General features: G+C 35.7%; 1 protein-coding gene across 3 annotated transcripts in view; it reads left to right on the forward strand.

Annotated features, from left to right (window-relative positions):
• Positions 1 to 18,474, forward strand: part of SPOCK3 (SPARC/osteonectin, cwcv and kazal like domains proteoglycan 3) — a 334,334-nt gene that overhangs the window by 152,760 nt on the left and 163,100 nt on the right. For all 3 annotated transcript variants that reach the window (XM_021706488.1, XM_021706490.1, XM_021706489.1), the window contains one exon: positions 13,495 to 13,600. In XM_021706488.1, the coding sequence (XP_021562163.1) occupies positions 13,495 to 13,600 (106 nt within the window). The remainder of the gene's footprint in view (positions 1 to 13,494; positions 13,601 to 18,474) is intronic.

Raw genomic sequence — 18,474 nt, forward strand, 5'->3', positions numbered from 1 at the left:
CTGAAACAGATTTTAAATATATTCATAGGGTCACAGAGATAGAAATAGCAACACTAATTATATGACTGAGAATAAAAATATGGATGATATGCAAGTAATAATATTATAATAAAGTGATTTTGTGTAATTTATTATATATAATTATGTTAATTATATATGAATAATATATATCATATTAACATAAGAATATTATTTCAAAATTAATCCATAGAAAATTATTTTTATAGACAAAGAAAAAGAGTTATTAATGCAGTATCTACTTATATAAATTTATTGCCATAGAAATTATAGAATAAACACAATGGCATATGTCTGTCATACCCTTTCCAGGGTACCTGGACAAATTACAAATTTTCACACAATTGCTTTGCAGATACTCTATGATTACTGTATATTTCATGTCCTTTACTTTCTTCCAACCTAAATGTAATCTACCAAGAAAAAAGTCTTGTTATGTGAATTGACAATGAATTAAGTATGCTTTTACATCAGAAGTAATCCACCTAAACAACAGCCAGCTGAAAGTAGGGGGTAAGTAAACTGTAATACAAAAACTGAGAGTGAAAAACTATTGCTAACCATTCCTAGCTAGATTCAGGAAATATGAAGATGAGTGGCCTGTGAAACGACAACAGAGTAGGCTGCATGGGAGACACGGTGATTCAGCTGAACTGGGGAGCCTTCTCAAGAGGGGAGGAAAGTGGGAAGTATCTGAAAACTAACCTACCTGACTCAGAAGTAGCTTTGGGCAATAATACCATTATTTTGGCATAATGTTTATACCTGTGACCTGCTTTCTCATAGATTTGAGGTTTCAGATTACACTATGTCAGAGCAGAAGTCAGAAAGCCCTAGGCTGAAAAAAGTTAAGGAACCCTATGTATTTAGTACACCCAATACTTGGAAGTCCAAAATAAACCTTATCTATAGGAAAGTATCATTAATTCAAACTGCTAAGGATTGCCTAGATTTTGTTCTGCTAACTTGGAGCTCATAAACAAGTACACAAACTTTATAAATAAAGGAACACTCTAATAAAATACAAATAAACCAACAAAAAAAGGGAGACAAGCTGATCTAGATTGGATTTAGTTGCCTGACAAGAAGTAGCTAATGTGAGTTTCTCCATCAGAGTGAACCAAAATAGAGAGTTCCAGAGCACTCAGAGAGGAAAAAGACCAGCAGCACACCTCGTGACTCATTAGAGAAGCAGCAGGACTCATAGAGTGAATCATCTAAGATTATCATAAACATCTGTAGGCAAAAAAATAGATAATTTAGAAGAACTGGATAGATTCATACAACCCCTCAACCATGAATAGAACAATAACAAGTAATAAGATTGAAACAATAATTAAAAGTCTCTCAATGAAAAAAAAAGTCCAGGACCTAACAGATTCACAGCCAAAATCTATCAATCATTCAAAGAAGAGCTTGTACCAAAAATTTTACTGAAGCTATTCCAGGAGATTGAAAAGGAGGCAATTCTCCCTCACTAATTCTACAATGCCAGTATCACCATAATACCAAAGCCAGGCAAAGATGACAACAACAACCGCAGAATTCCAGACAAATGAGCATAGGCACAAAAACCTCAACAAACTACTAACAAACTGAATTCAACAGCACACAAAGAAAGTAATCCACCACAATCAAATGGGTTTTATCCCAGGGATACAAGGATGGTTCAACAAACACAAGTCAGTAAATGTGATCCACCATATAAATAGAATTGAAAAGAAAAATTATGTGATCATTTCAATAGACCCTGTGTCTCACACCTGGAATCCCAGCACTTTGGGAGGCAGAGGCAAGAGGATTGTCTGAGTCCAGGGACTTGAGACCAGCCTGGGCAACTTGGCAAAACCTCGTCTCTACAATAAACCAAACAATTAGCAGAGCATGATGGTGCACAGCTGTAGTTCCAGCTCCTTGGAAGGCTAAGATGTAAGGATCGCCTGAGCCCAGCAGGTTGACATGTCACTACACTCCAGCCTGGATGACAGAGTGGAACTCTAATTCAAAGACAAAAAAAGGAAAAGCATTTGATTAAATCTAGGATTGCCTCATGATAAAAATCCTCAGCAAAATAGGTATAGAAGGAACATTCCTCAAAATAATAAAAGCCATATATGACAAATCAATACTGAGTGTCATCCTGAGTGGAGAAAAGTTGAATGCATTCCCTTGAATGCAAGTCGGTTACTCTGTGTCAGCTGCTGGGGAAGGGGACTGCATTAGTCAGATGGGGCACAAGGACTGTTGAAACTTTTCTCTATGTGAATAAAGCATTGCCCCATGCAGTACTGTGTGGTGTTTCCCTGGAAGACATCGATACTGAGATGCCATGAGCAGAGAGAGGTGTGTTGGGCCCTCCCCTGGGATGATCATCAGAGTTCATGATCTGCTCCCCCACTGGAGTTAGGGCAGTCAGAATGAACTGCTGTTGAGTATTTTTGTGTGTTTTTTTAAAACAATATCAACACACAAGGCACGTATGGGATGGTCCTAGGTTTGTGGGGTTTTTTTGCATATGTATCCTAGGTGAGTTTCTTATTTGTGGTATTTAGTGAATTCGTGACCCTGGAGTGGGTCACTTACCTGTAACCACTCTCCCTGCTTCATATACCCTTATCTGTTTTCCTTGTTATAGTCACCTTTCCCATAGAAACTTCCTCCTAATAACATGCTGTGACCACCCTGATGAACAGACCTGCCTCTTCCCCACACTGACATGGCCAGGAATCTTCCATCCCAAATGTGTGTTCTAGTCTCGGTGTCAGCGCACATGTTTTCTGGAAGTGAGTCAACAGCTGCTACTTTAAGGCTCACAAAGTAATGGCTTCTCAGGCTAATTCCTCAAGTTTACTCAAGGGGAAACTTTACACAGTGGAAAACCAAGTTTAATGTTGATATTACCGTGTCGAAGCTCATTGCACCAGCCCTTCCCTGTCTTTCTCTTTTAGCACACCCCAAAGTAGATCTTTGTTATCAGTGCATGAAACTGTGCCATTGACCATTAACCATATATATCAGTGATAGGAATAGCATGTTCTTTAATATAAGCCCTAGGGATTTCTTAAGCATGATAAACAAGACATTTCTCAATGTTTTATGTTTTTTAAACCAGCTAATATCACAATTTAAGTATGCAAGCCTCATAGACATTGAAATGTATCACAAGACATCACAGTTTACTCTTTATGTTTGAATAACTATTGAAGTCATCCACAGCTTTGAGGTGTTCAGAATCTTTTCTATTGTTGGCTAAATTTAACCTTCTGTCCTGAATCTTTCAGTTCCTCGTACTTTCTTTTAAATGCATCCCTTGTTGCTTACTCCCATTCTTTTTAAAAAAATTCACTCCCATTTATATCTGTAAAAATAATTTCTTCTGAAATGTCATCTCATTTTTAGAGTACTTGGTGTCATGACCTTCTGTTCTCATCTTTTAAAAATTATTTTTAACCTCTCCTGCCTCTCTGGAAAATTCTGTGAGTTGTTTTATGTCAAAGCCCATATTACATTCCAAGGTAAATAATGAAAGTATAAATTAATAGTAAGTTAAAATGATTTAATTAATCTTATGTATGTGTTTCAACAATCATTAAAGAATATATTTTAAAGATTTTATTTTAATTGAAATGATTACTTTTAATTGAAAACAACATTGGTCTGGAATAATTTTAATGACAAAATTTAATAAAGCAAATAAGAACAAAAAGATTATAAAATGAGCATCTTAACATTTTGGTGTTAAATTCTGTAAATGTATTAAATTCTGTAAAGGTATTATGTGATGTCTAGGATATGTGTTTACAGTAATGACCTCACACCAAAGAATACTCAAGCACAAATGCTATGTTAGGCACACATATCACAAAATAAAGGACACTTTACTACAGATAGCCTTTTAACTCCCTTGAATAATTCAGTAATATGAGAAACAATAAGGTTTTTACATGCATATGTACACAACTTCATCTAAGGTAAGGGAATATGCACTCCTGGAATTCTGGAACTACTTTGCATTAAGTTAAGTTTACAGCACAATGCACTATGGCGATCCCAAGTATGTCTGTGAACATGTCAGATACTCTTTAATTGGACACCATCCAAAAGCCAATGCTGCATCCAGGTCTGAGTCCATAATATATGTGTCCTATTTCCTTTTTTGGCATTTTCTGATATTGTACTAAAAAATATTGCAAGTTCTGTGCCAGATGAGAAGTGTCTGCTGGGTATTTTGAGAAGTGCTTAATTTTGGAAGAAAAATAAAATATTTGTGATAATAATTCCTGTTTGGAAAATTGGAGATATCCTGATCCAGATGATATACCACATCTGAGGCAACATGTTTATTAGTAAGGTGAAGGTGAGGTATAGTTCTGTGACTTCGTTTTTTCCTGGTAGTTCTCCTTGGTCAGATAATCTGCCTTCCAACTAAAGCAATATTTTAACTTGTTCATGACTGAGTAGCAAGATTGTAAACTTACTATGGTTGTTGAGACCTCTCTTCCCTCACCTAATTTTAGCTTAGCTGAAATTCAACTAGTCCTTTACAATACCCAATTTCCAGGTTCCTTGTATAGCCTAAAGTTTGAAGTATAAGGGAGAAATTAACTTGCATATCAGTAAGCCTTAAAGATTGCTTGAATTAAGGATTTTCATATGCTCAGGACTCTGTTGGTCCCTTTCTCATTTTAAGTCTGTGTAGTAGCATCCGTGCTCACATTTCCAGTGCTAGACCCCCTGCAAAGGGTTTGCTTCTCTTCCCACAGATAGAATTAAGACTGCAGAAAATGACACCAACCTGACACATGTCATATTACTTTTTCCTGTGGTGACGGGGATATGATATAATATTTTGTAATGTAAAACTAAGTTTCCCAGCCGGGCTCGGTGGCTCAGCCTGTAATCCCGCGCCTTGGGAGGCTGAGGTGAGTGGATTGCCTGAGCCCGCGGGTTCGAGACCCACCTGGGCAGCGAGACCTCATCTCTACAATAAATCAAAACAAAACAAAAATCAGCTGGGCGTGGTAGCTCATACCTGTAATTCTGGCTACTTGGAAGGCTAAGCGGAAGGATCGCCGGAGCCCAGCAGGTCGAGGCTGCGGTGGCTGGGAGCGGCCACTGCACTCCAGTCTAGGAGACCGAGTGAGACTCCAACTCAAAAAAAAACTAAGTTTCCCAAAATAAGCTTCTGGTGAAAAAAGGAAGCATTCTACCAGATGAGCAGGGTGGTATGTCTTGATGAAAGACAGAGTGCTACACAGAGAAGGCAGTGGTGTAGTGTCCACTGAGGTGCAGAGGGTTCTTCATGTGTTGCTATGTGCCACTTCCTGCTTGTGTTTGTGTGCAGCAGTGATGACATTTCTGTGTATATGCTATATCCTGATGGAATGAATGAATGGATGGATGTCAGGTTTCTTTCCTCCTGTGGTTGTCTTTGCATGGGAAACCCCAGAATGAACATTGGAAATCCGGTGGATGGTGTTTGCTTGGGAAAGGGTTAGCTAGTGCCAAAGATGAGAATTCTGTTCATGGGAGTTCAGATAATGTCTTCCAGGGGCATTAAAGAGGTATAACACATTGGTCAGTCTAAGATTAAACAGAGAATTGATAAAATTCAGTCAGTCTAAGTTAAAAAACAGAAAATTGGCCAGGTATGATGACTCAAGCCTGTAATCCCAGCACTTTGGGAGGCCGAGGTGGGAGTATTGCCTGAGCCCATGGGTTCGAGACCAGCCTGTGAAACTTGGTGAGACCTTGTCTCTACAATATATCAAAAAATAATAATAATAATAAGCATGGCATGATAACATGTCCCTGTAGTTCTGGCTAATTGGAAGGCTGAGGTGGAAGGACTGCCTGAGTCCAGCAGATTGACACGGGAGTGGCCGTGAGCGTGCCACTGCACTCCAGCTCGGGCGACAGAGTGAGACTTTGATTCAAAACAAAACAAAACAGAGAATTAAAAAAAAGAATTCATGATATTTCATATTTTCTGATTTTGTTTTCTCATTTTAATAAAAAAATTGTAGTGCTATAATAAGAAAAAGAACATTGTTGCTATTTCTTCTACTTGTTCTACATTAGAAGAACTGTAAAATAGTGCTTGGATCCCATTCCAGTCATACATTTTTGATCAGTTGCATAAGTTCTCTAAACTTCACTTGTAAAAATTGTAAAAAAATATGCCTTTCTTATTTTGATGATCAAAAGAGTAATGTATTCAAACTGCTTAACACAGTGTTTGACATAAAAGTAGGGCATTGTCAACTGTATATCTTTTTGTTTTAGCTGATTTGTATTTTCTGGTTTATCTGGATATTAAAAGTGTTCGTAACTGGTAATTTGTTTATAGAATTGTTCATATTTTATATGGGCAACTTTAGTGAATGCCCAAGAAATAATTTCTAAGGGAAATAGGAAGAGCTCTGAGAGTTTAGTGAATCCTTTTATTGTCTTTTAGTAGACCAGTGCCTCATCAGGGCTTCTCAATCTAGGCACTGTTCACATTTAGGACCTGTTCACATTTCGCATATTTAGGACACAACAAGGTAGGGAGAGCTGTCTTGTGCACTGGAATATGTTTGGCAGCATTTCTGGCCTCTAACTAGTAAATGCCAGCGGCAACCAATATACCTGCTGCCTTTGTTCCAATGACCAAAAGTGTCCTCACACGTCTTTGGGAGAGGTAGGGGAATTATCCCTGGCTGAGTATCTCGTCTGGTCTAAGTCATCTACCATAACGATGGTGAATACATCTTCTTGAAATCAGATGGCTGGAGTCTTTTCCTTGTGCTACATTTCTCTAATATGATAAGATCATATTTTCTTCTTTCATCCTGTTATTAAACAAATGACTATAAAATAACTTTTCATGACTAGCATCAAAATCATCCTCCAGTCTTGCTTTTCACAATAACTCATAACTTATGTGTTCTGAATATTCAGAGTCTTAGATAATCAGGAATGAATTAATCATGTCTTTCTCTACATTATTTTCTCTTTTTTTGGTGGTAATTATAGACTAATGAGCATGCCCTTTATATGATATTTTAGTTCACATATACCTATATAAATGTTTCAGCTTTGTGATAATTAAGTAAATTGAGCATTATGAATTAGAAAGGCAATCAGTGTGTGTAGTTAAAAATACTTATAAGTAGCATATTAATATTTTAATAATCTTTTTGTAAAATTTTGCATGAATTTTTTTCCCAAAATTAATCCATAAGTAAATAATACTAAATAATTTACAGGTTGCAGAAACCTGAATTCATTTGATTATGCATATGAAGTATACTTGCTATATATTGAGTCAGTCACTCTTTATAGGAATGCATAAAGAAAAAACTGTTCACAAGAATAATTTTGTAAGAAAAATTGTAAAAATAATTTTTTGCAAAACTATAACTTAATTCTGTTACTCAAATCTTTAAAATTTTTAAATCGTAATTATGCTGAAGAAAGATAGCTAAAAGGTGAAACTTTTGGGATGAAAATTCAAATGTTTGTAAAGATTATGTATTTTTTTGTAAATTATCTTCTTAGTGCCTAACAATGCAAAAATGATCGTTAATTTTTTGGCAGAAAAAATATGGTTCCTTTTTTTACTTTAAATATGTATGGGGTACAATTCAGGGTTAGGTATACAAATAGTCATTTCATAGGTAATATTTGGGTCCCACTTTTGTCCCCACTTTACCTGGTTTGAGATCAGGTACCCTTATTGATAAAATGTGTCTCACCCCCTCCCCTGGCAGTTTCCCACCATTGCCAAATCCCTTTCTTATAGTATTGTGATCATTGTTCAGGGTCTGCTCATGAGTGAAAACATGTGTTACTCAGTTATTTGTTTCTGTGAGAGATCACTGAGTATTATAGATTCTAAGTCCTTCTGATTGCTGTGAAGCACTGCTTTCATGGCATTCCAAAGGTTTTGGTAAGATCTGTCTTTATTTTCATTTGTTTCCAGAAATCTTTCAATTTCTGCTTTGATTTCCATGTTGACCCAGTAGTTGTTCAGCATCATGCTGTTTTATGATCATGTCTTTGTGAGTTTGGGGGTAGTTCTGTTGGAGTTGATATTTATTTTTATTCCACTGTGTCCTGAGAAGGTGCATGGCAGTTTTTCAATCTTACGAAAATTTGTTTATGCCTGATTTATGGTCAAAGATGTGGTCGATCTTGGAGTATGTTCTGTGTGGGGATGGGTAGAATCTGTATCCTGTGGTTGTTGGGTGGAGTGTTCTGTAGATATCTGTTAAGTTTCGTCAGGCATCAAATTGAGGTTCCGAATCTCCTTGTTGATTTTTTGACACGATGATCTGTCTACGGTGGTGAGTGGGGTGTTTAAGTTCAGTTTTGAGTATTAGAGTCAATATCTTTTGTTATCTTTCCTAGAAGCTGCTTTATAAAGGATGGTTCTCCTGTGTTGGGTGCATATATGTTTAGGATGGATATTTCCTGTTGATGGATTAAACTTTTATCATTTTGTAGTGACCTTCCTTATCTTTTTTAATTTTTGAGAGCTTAAATTATATTTTGTCTGATATTAAGATTGCAACTCCGGCTTTCTTTTTCTCTCTCTCTCTTTTAATTTTTTTAATTATTATTTTAAACGTGTGGGGTACACATGCTTTATTTTGTGTTTCATTCGCCTGAAAATTTGTTTTCCATCCTCTTCACTTTGAGTCTGTGAGCGTCCATTTTGGTAAGATAATTCTCCTGGAAAAAGCATATTGTTGCATTATGTTTTTTTTTTCTTATCCAGCTTGCCATTATGTCTTTTCAGTGGTGCATTTAGTCTATTCACGTTCAGGTTAATTATTGAGATGTGAGAATTTATCCCTGTCATGGGGCTCTTATTGGGTTTATTGTTGTTTGTTTATTTGTTTGTTGGTTTTCTTTTGATTTTGGGGTTGATATATGTGTGTGTATTTTCAATCTCTTTTCTGCATTCTTGGGAAGTGTGGTCATTCCTTTTTTTCTTTCCTCTGTGTTTAATACTATCTTAAGGATTTCTTGTAGAGCTGATCTGGAGGCGGTGTAAACTCTTAGAGATTGAATGTCTAGGAAAGATTTGAATTATCCACCACTTATGAAACTTAGCTGGGTAGGAAATTCTTGGTTGGAATTGTTTGTCTTTGAGATCTTTGAAGACTGGACCTCAGTCTCTTCTAGCTTGTAGTGTTTCTTTCGATAAGTTGCTGCTATTCTAATTGGTCTTTCTGGGTAAGTAGTCTGACCCTTCTCTCTTGCTACACTTAGGACATTTTCTTTTATACCTACTTTGTGTAAGCAAACTACTATGTGTCTAGGAGTTGGTTTTCTCATTTGACATCTTGCAGGGGTTTTCTGAATTTCTTTTGTTTGAATGATCACATCTCTGATGAGATGAGGGAAGTTTTCTTGTATAATTTCATGATATGTTTATTCCAGGGTGGTCTCTGTTTCTCTGTCTTCCTCAGGATTGCCAATTAATCATAGGTTCAGCCTCTTGACATATGTGTACATCTTTTGGAGGCTTTGTTCTGTCTTTTTAAGTTTATTTTCTGTGTTTTCAATAGTTTGTGTTATCTCCATAGTTTGGTCCTTAAGCTCTGAGAGTCTTTCTTCTGCTTGGTTAATTCTGCTTTCCAGGCTTATCACTTTGATATTTATTTCATACGCTATATTCTTTATTGCTGTCAACTCAGTTATCAGCTCCTTCATTCTTTCCTCTTGTCACTTCTCATTTCTGTTCTTTCTCTCTTTTACTATCTTGATCTCTAGGTTTGTGGTTTGAGACCAGTTGTTCTGGAAGTTCTTCATTGTTTGAGTTCTACTCTCTGTATTTTTCAGCTGCTGTCTTCCCAGGTATGGGACCTGTGTTCTTCCTTTGATTCTTCTGCATTTGTGATAATTTTCCTCCTCTCTTTTCTCCACCTTCTTAAATTCTGTTACTCAGTGATGGGGGGATAGCTTTCACTTCTGTCTGCTCAATACTCTATTCTTCCTGATGTAGATCCTCTGGATTTGTTAAATTTTGATGCTGGTCTGGGGATGGGGGTTGTCCTTTTTGCAGTTTTGAGATTTGATTGTGGTGTGATGGGGGGATCTGTGGTTCAGAAGCTATCTGCAGATTAAAGTGTTTGCTGACAGATGTGTGGGCCCCCTGGAGCCCACTTCCCACCACCTTACAATCTGCCCATGCAGTGGAGGTGTATGTATGCCCCCTGAAATCAAAATGATGTAAGAAGAAAAGAACAGAAAAAGGAAGAAGGGAGATGAAAGGATAAAGAAAAGAGAAGTGAAGGAGAAGGAAACCAGACAGATTCACCAACTAACAAATAAAGAAACAAACAACATGGTAGCACACCTAAAGTTCCACCTACTTGAAAGGCTGAGATGGAAGGATTCCCTAAGCCTAGCAGGTCAAGGCTGTGGTTACCATGAATGTGCCACTGCACTCCAGCCTGGGGGACAGACTAAAAGTCCAATAAAAAAAAAGAAACAAACAAAAACAAAAAATAACCCCAAAAGCCAAAAAAATACAAGCAAACAAGCATCCAAACAAAAAAAGAACCTGATGAGGCACTTGCCCTCAAAAAGGCCCATACACAAACAGAAAAACTAAAAAACACTAAAAAAAAAAAAAACCAAAAAAAACAAGTACTAAAACAAAGAAAAAAAAAAGAGTTCCCTCTGTGGGCCAATTCTAAAACTTCAGATTCCTTTCCCAAGCACACCACAGGGTCTTCTGGCTGCTGCTGAGGTAGGAAGCCAGTTCCAGCCCCCAGCCCCTCTCCTCTGCTCTTCGCACACACCAATGGGGTTGCTCTTAACGTGAGTCAGATGCCTCATGAACTGCTGTGGGAGGAGGCTGAATCAGATCCTGACTCACCCAACTCTACTGCTGCTGCTGCCACCACCCGTTTTTAATAAACTAACGCATCTCATATATTTTTGTTGTTGATTCAGTTATTACCCTTTCATATTTATTAACCTTTCATATTCTTTATATTTTGAAAACATCACCACTAAAATAAACCATATTTACAATGTAAGTGAGTGTGGTATAACATGTCTATGAAGGAAGCTGGCATACTTTCAAATGGTAAAATCCAGTGTTAACTATAATTAATATTGACTTTTGGTTTTGATTCTTCATATACCACTTAAAATTGCTCCTGAATTTAAAAAAATTTTTTCATGAGTCAGAATTTTTATATATGTAAGTTTGGTACTGTGAAATACTAAGTTAACAGAAGTTATTGTGAAGTATATTAAATTTGAAGTCCCAAAGTTTCATATAATTTATTTGACTTTCATTAAAGCACTCATAATTGCTTACCTATTTATTTATAATTTTGATTAGATACTGGACTTTTTAATTACATTTAAAATTAATTGTTATTTTACACAACAAAATCATTTTTTCAATTACTGAAAAACTGAATAATGAAAAATAATGAGTCTGTTCCTCCAAAAGGGCAAGTATGCTACTACTAACATGTTCACAGTGCTTAATAATCTTTAATCATTTGTTGCAGGGCTACTTAAGAATTTTGCCTGTCCATTAAAGAGTTATTGAACAAGAAAAAAATGAAATGTTGTAGAGATGTGAGTAATCTGATTAGTTACTAGGTGTATTCAGTGTTTCTTGATGTCAATTGAGCTGAATTGATTTAGTTGTTGGTACATTTCCTATTGGAGACAGAAAGTCTACTCTACTTACTTTTAAAATAATTTACCCTGGGTAAATTATGGAAGTAGTCACTAAAGAAATCATATTACTTCAAAATTAGTGAGATCTATTTCTTTTAGAATAGGAAGATAATTACTGTCTCTTAAAAGATGGAGTGGGTTTATAATTTTTAATCATGTCAAATGTGCAGTTATAAAATTATCTTTAAAATGAATTAAGGGTACTCTGGCTTAAAATTTCACAATGAGTAATGTTTGCAAAGAAAATCAAACTAAACTAAAAAATAAGCAAAAAACTCGTGCCGTGATAGTTTTGTTTTACTTTGAGTACTTTGATTAACTTTTTCTGAGACCCTGGTTTATGATAGATACTGAGTTGGGAAAACTGGCTGTTTGATTCTTAAAACTCTGGAGAATAGATGTTATTATCCCAGTCATTTATTGGAAAATTGAAGCTGAGGACATTTGAGACACTAGCCCTAAATGTCATTTTTAGGAGATGCTACTCAAAATATTCAAATTCAGGAGTTCCTATCCTTGTTTTATATATCATTCATTATCTTTTGGCCATCATGTGTACAATAGAATCACATGTGTACCACTGTGACTCTCTTTTTTTTTTTCAATTTTTTTTTTTGATTTTTTATTGTAGAGATGAGGTCTTGCCAAGTTGCCCAGGCGAGTCTCAAACCTGCGGGCTCAGGCAATCCACTCACCTCAACCTCCCAAAGGCACGGGATTACAGGCTGAGACACTGAGCCCGGCTCTCTTAATTGTTTCTAATTCTCTGGTCGCACAGCACTGAAGAAAAGCATGCTATACTCTTTTTAGTAAAACAAATGAAACAATCTCTGGGGCTTGTAGAAACAGTCTTATGTGACTGGCATATTATGACTGAACATTTGTTCAAATGTAAGAACTGTTGGCTGCTCAACTCAAGGGAGGGGCACATAACATCAATAAGGGTACCCAAACTTCATCTGTAAGATGACCACTTATGTTCCTAACCCTGAATTGTACCCCACATCTTTAAAATAATAATAATAATAAAAGCCACTTTCATGGAATGATCAGAGAGACACTGAAAAGATCATTATACTAAAATATATGTGAAATGCATACACACACTAAGTGTGTGTATACAAGGGTTAAATAAACATTTTGCTTGTTTATTTTATACATAAATATGTATGCTTCTTTTCTGTGTGTATGTCTGTATGTTTGTACTATGGTGTATCTTTGTGGGAGACCACAAACAAAGTATTTCCTAAACATATCAATTCACAAATAAATGTTTTATAATTGTTTGCCTAGTGTGATATTTGATAGTCCATTCGATGCTGTGCAAGTCATCATCTAAAGACTGATGTATATACAGCCTCTGTAGCCAAAATTTAGAGCACAGTAAGAGAGAAAAGACATGCTTACTCAAGTAAGTAAAAACCAAGAACATTTAAAGGGAGGTTCAAGAGATACACTGTCAAACCCAATGACATCTGTCCATTTGATTCTAAAATTACCTACTCAGTTTATACAATAGAACTGACAAACTAAGAGCAACTTTTAAGACATATATCTCAATGATTGTTCGCCAAAATAACTATAAGTGACTGCACTTTTGTGTCCTCTGTGGAATAGGTGAGGCTGTATATGAGTGTGTAAAATTGTACCTTAGTATTGGAGATATATGGTGGAAAAATGCATAACAATTTATTTTCCTAAATATTTCTTGATTTTCTATTGATACAACTAGAGGTATTTGAATTACTTTTTTCCTCTCTGTCTCTTTTTATACAGTGCAAGCTAGAATACCAGGCATGTGTCTTAGGCAAACAGATCTCAGTCAAATGTGAAGGCCGCTGCCCGTGTCCTTCAGACAAATCAGCCAGAAACGTTAAAAGAGGTAAGTGACAAAAATGTATTCATAGTTTTACATTCATCCCTAAATGTTTTCTCTAAATACACAATGAGGTTTGCTCTTATACATATACATAATAATTATTAAATTGCCATTGATTTTTTTCCCTGTGAACTCCATTTTTACAGCAAGTAATGATTTTCTAACATTTCCATTAATTTTTATCATATTATCGAGATTACTTATTTCCTTTGTGCTCACCATATATAAGAAATCTTAAAAGCAATACATTCTGTCAATAATTGAGTCAAAAATTTGTGTTTTAGAACCAGTTTTTCTTTCAGGACAGTGAATTGATCAGTGGTAAAGTAGTAAGTAATTAAGGAGTTTAGTCAGATATAAAACTGATCTGTGAATTATTATTAACCATTTTAAATAAAGATGTCTACCCCAGGGATAGTGTGTGTGTATGTAGGTATAATTGCCTATGAAATAATTTCATAGGTTAAACTTTCTTTTGATTACATGAAATCTTAAAATCTTTATCTTTATTGATTTTATAGTAAATAAAATAATGAAATACATTTAACCTATGTATCATAGTATATAATTTTACTTTTCTTAAGATTATTTATTGTGGTTTGTATGATAGTATCATATTTAAGACATTGTTTATGCTATTTATTTATTTCAAGTTGGGTCTCATTCTGTTAACCAGACTGGAGTGCAGTGGCACCATCAGCTCACAGCAGCCTTGATCTTCCAAGTAGCTGAAACTACAGGCACTTGCCACCATGCCTGGCTAATTTTATTTTTTGCAGAGACAGAGTTTCACATTGTTGCCTAGTTTGGTCTCTAACTCCTGTCCTCAAATGATACCCCCACCTCAACCTCTCAAAGTATGAGCCACTGCTGTTAATACAAAAAAGTCTAAATGTCTGCTCATTTCAGTTCTCCACAGATCTAAAGAAGGAAGTCTGAGAAACAGGTATTTTTTTAAGTCAAAAACTATTTTACAGAGCACTGTCATCAAGAGTTATCTTATTTTTTGACTATTTGACCTTTGTAATTCATAATAATTATTATTAATAATAATCCATTAATCATTATTAATATGGAGAATTGAATTTGCCTTTTTTTCCCTGAGAAATATGAGGAATGAATATATAGATAGAGAAGAAATATGTATTTAACTTGAAATTTATTTAATATAACTATATATTTTCTAGAGCATGGTGTACTTGTTATTCCATATTACGGTACCATAATGAATATTTTATTATAAATATAACTCCTAAACTTCCATCATATATCGGTCTTCAACAATATCTAAGATAAAAATTTAAATAAAATAAATGTTATAGCATTGCCCTAGTCAGTTTTATTATTCAGAAATAAATTAATTGATTTGAAAATCAGTGGTAAATTGGTGCTGAAACATTAGGTCCTATGCACAGTAACATCAGCTGGTAAAAGAGAGGTGCTGATCTGCCTTCAGTTCTGTTCTTGAGCCTTGACCTTAGTGACTCATTGCCATTTACACCTAACTTTGGAGTGTGGGTCCCTATGTAGTCCCACCCCCACCTCCCTTACCCACTCTCTTCAGTACAACCCAAACAAAGACTTTCATCACCACCTGGAGTATGTTAATCAGCCCCAAATAATCAAAAGGGAACTGTGGTTTTCTGTTCACTGAGGCTCCTCATCCCCACCCTCATCTGAATGCATTTCCACTATTAAATTGAGGACATAATAGAATACATTTTTTTCTGAAAATCACTTCAGGTGTGAAGTAAATCCTACCAGGTTCAATATCCATGTGCCATTGTTTTTCACAGAAGACTATTAAGAACAGCATTAGTGAACTAGTCAGTAAGTGTGGACCTCTAATGCATCACAGCCTTTCTTTCTTTTTTTTTTTATACACTGCTGGTGGGAATTCATCACAGTCTTTCAATGAGACTTTCCTCCAATGGGATTTCCTGCTTTTAGACTTACTTTTGAATGAAAAGGTATGTTTGATGTATTTACAATTCATCATAGTCTCCCACAAACCGAAAAGGGACACAGTGTGCCTTAAATATGGAAAGGAATGCATGTGAGAAGAGGATCTCTTACGAATAAATGATAACTGTTTTTCATTTTACTCAAATTTTCTATAGAGTGTGTCCGTTAGTGTATCCAGAAGGAAACTTTTTAAAATGTTATATATCATCAGGGATAAAGAACATTTGTGATCAATTGTGCATAGGAGAGGCTGAAATAATTTCAGCTAATCCTGCTCTGACAAATGTCAGGGCAAAGAAGTGCAAGGTTTTGCTGCTGCTGTGAGGAAGCAGAGACAAGGGCCGAGAGACATGGATGGAAAATGCAAGGCTGAGTTCAGTGTCATGTCTGATCTTTCAGCTGTCATTTACATTAGAGGCAGCCATAGGTGGACTGTGTAGTGCAGGAGACTCTATTTCATATCATCTCTGTTCTAGGAAAGTGAGGAAGAAACTACCAATAATGAAATATTTCTTATATCATTCTGACTTCCTGCATGTGAAGTCAGATTGGCACCATAGTGTGTTTTCACTATGTAAGAGTGGAACAAATCCTCTAAATCTACTTGAAATGCATTAAAACTAATAAAAGTAAACTTTATAAAGTGTGAATAAATAAATTTTCCTCTGTTCTGTCAATGTATTCAATGGCAAAGATGCATAAATTGGTCCAAGTACATACATTCTCTATCCTAAATAAAAAAAACATGAATCATGCACATGTTTTAAAACCCTGGATTCTGACTTTAGGTAAATAGATAAGCATAACCCTTTTCAATTAGGAACTTAATTATTCAGTTTTCTCCTTTTCTAATGCATAAATTCAAGATTACAAAGGCTGGTGCTTTTAGGTTCCTTTAATGGATTTTTTTTTTTCCAAAAAAAGTATTGATCAATCACAAATAAAGAAATGTTATTTGGACAGGAGACTAACTTTAATCAAAGAATATTGACATTTCAGCCAATTTTTAAACATCCTTAACATTTTTATACATCCAGGAAAAGATGAGATTCATATTTGTGAGCATGAACTATGAACAGACCATTTTTGACAGATTTCATATATACATGTAAAATGCAATCAATTCTAAATATTAGATGGACCTTGCAAAACCAAAGTTCAAGATCATTGGAAAAGATTCTAGAAAGCATTTAGTCAATCCAGATGCAGAGGATTTTTCTACCTTAGGTAAATCATCAGTCGTCTGCCCAGCAGTGTGTGTATGAATAATCAGCTTTAGACAGGCCACACACACATCTGGTTGTGCATTTGACTGTTTGAATTCAAAAGGTTTTTTTAATTGGCATTTTCTGTTTGCTTCAAATTTGGGTATTTTAAGTCCAAAATACTTTTCTTATGAGTTTTATGTAGATATTATGGTTTTATATATCTACTCTTTTAGCATTTTATTAACTTTGAATAATAACATGTTAAATATTTTAAGCCCCAACATGTGGCTAGACACATCCTCACACACCTTGATAGTTGAAATGTTGAGTTTGAGTAGGGCAGTCATGGAGAAGGAAAATAACCTATAAAATTTTCAGGTGAAGCTGGTGAAAGAGGAGAAAATAGAAAAGGAAAATGGGCCCCTAAAGGCCTTGGGCACATTTGAGGGAACCGTATATTCCATGTGTGCTGTATTGCAGGAAGCTTAAGGAGGAGACAGTACCAATCGATCACTACTAGAGATGAAGTCTTTGCAATTAGTTTTCTGGAGTCAGGTCTGATAAAGCTTATGTTCTTTAGCAGAAGAGTCAGCATTTCCAAAATTATTTTCCTAAATTTTATGTGTATCATTTTGTCACAGAGATTCTTGTTCATTTGTTTGGAGTTGAGGTGGACAGATCCATGGAAAAGGCTATTTCAGAAAGAAGGCAAGTCACGATCCAGCAAGGACACTAGGTGTAGAGATAAGAGGGAAAGTTGGATGGAGTCATGTTGCTGATAGGGAATTCACAGGACCTGAAACCCGACTGGATGTGATGAAGGAGGAAAGGATAAGTGTCAAATTCTGAATTTAGCAATCTGCATGATTTAAGGACTAGCTTATTTACCAGGGCCTATGGTTCATAGTTCCTACTAATCACCACCTGTATTCTTTATAAACTTGAGTTTCCTTTGATCAAGAGCTGAGGCTCATGTGATTCCTCATATTTCTCGTTTGCCTTATTCTCCAAGAGTGTCAGAATTAAATAGATGCCTAGCCACCTGAATGTACTGGGGTTGGGGAGGCAAAAAAGCCCCTGCCCTACCCTCCCTATTCTCTTGATCTCATCCCCAGTGACAAAATTTTGTTGTTTCCCCAGATGAAAAAATTCCACAGAGGGAAACGTTTTGCCAGTGTGGAAGAGGTAAAACAAAAAATGGCAAAAGCACTAAAAGACACCAAAATTGATGAGTTCTAAAACTGTTTTGAGCAGTGGAAAAAGCATCTCGATAGGTGTATTGCATCAAACAGAGAGCACTGTGAAAGTGACTGAAGCTTAAACATATAAGAATAAATACACAGTTTTTTATAAATAAAATTCAGGGGTTTTTCTTGGGTCCCCACATGTATTATCCTGCATACTAGACTTCCTTTCTCCTGTTTTGACTGTGTGTATGTATTACGTATTTTATAAAATTCCTTTCTAATCGTGTGTTGTTAATCTTTGTTGTAGCATAATTTATTGCTTAAAAGTATATATTTTTGAATTCCAGTCCCTCACTTACTGAGTGGTCCCTGGCCATATATTTAAGTTTATAAGTCTCAGTTTCTTCATCTGTAAGATATAAATTATATAAATCCCAAGGGCTGGGCATGGTGCCTCACGCTGGTAATCCCTGCACTTTATAGAAACTGAGGCAGGAAGATTGCTTGAGCCAGGAGT

This window comes from Carlito syrichta, unplaced genomic scaffold (genome assembly GCF_000164805.1).
Source record: "Carlito syrichta isolate Samal-C Ts95f unplaced genomic scaffold, Tarsius_syrichta-2.0.1 Scaffold315643, whole genome shotgun sequence".
NCBI lineage: Eukaryota > Metazoa > Chordata > Mammalia > Primates > Tarsiidae > Carlito > Carlito syrichta.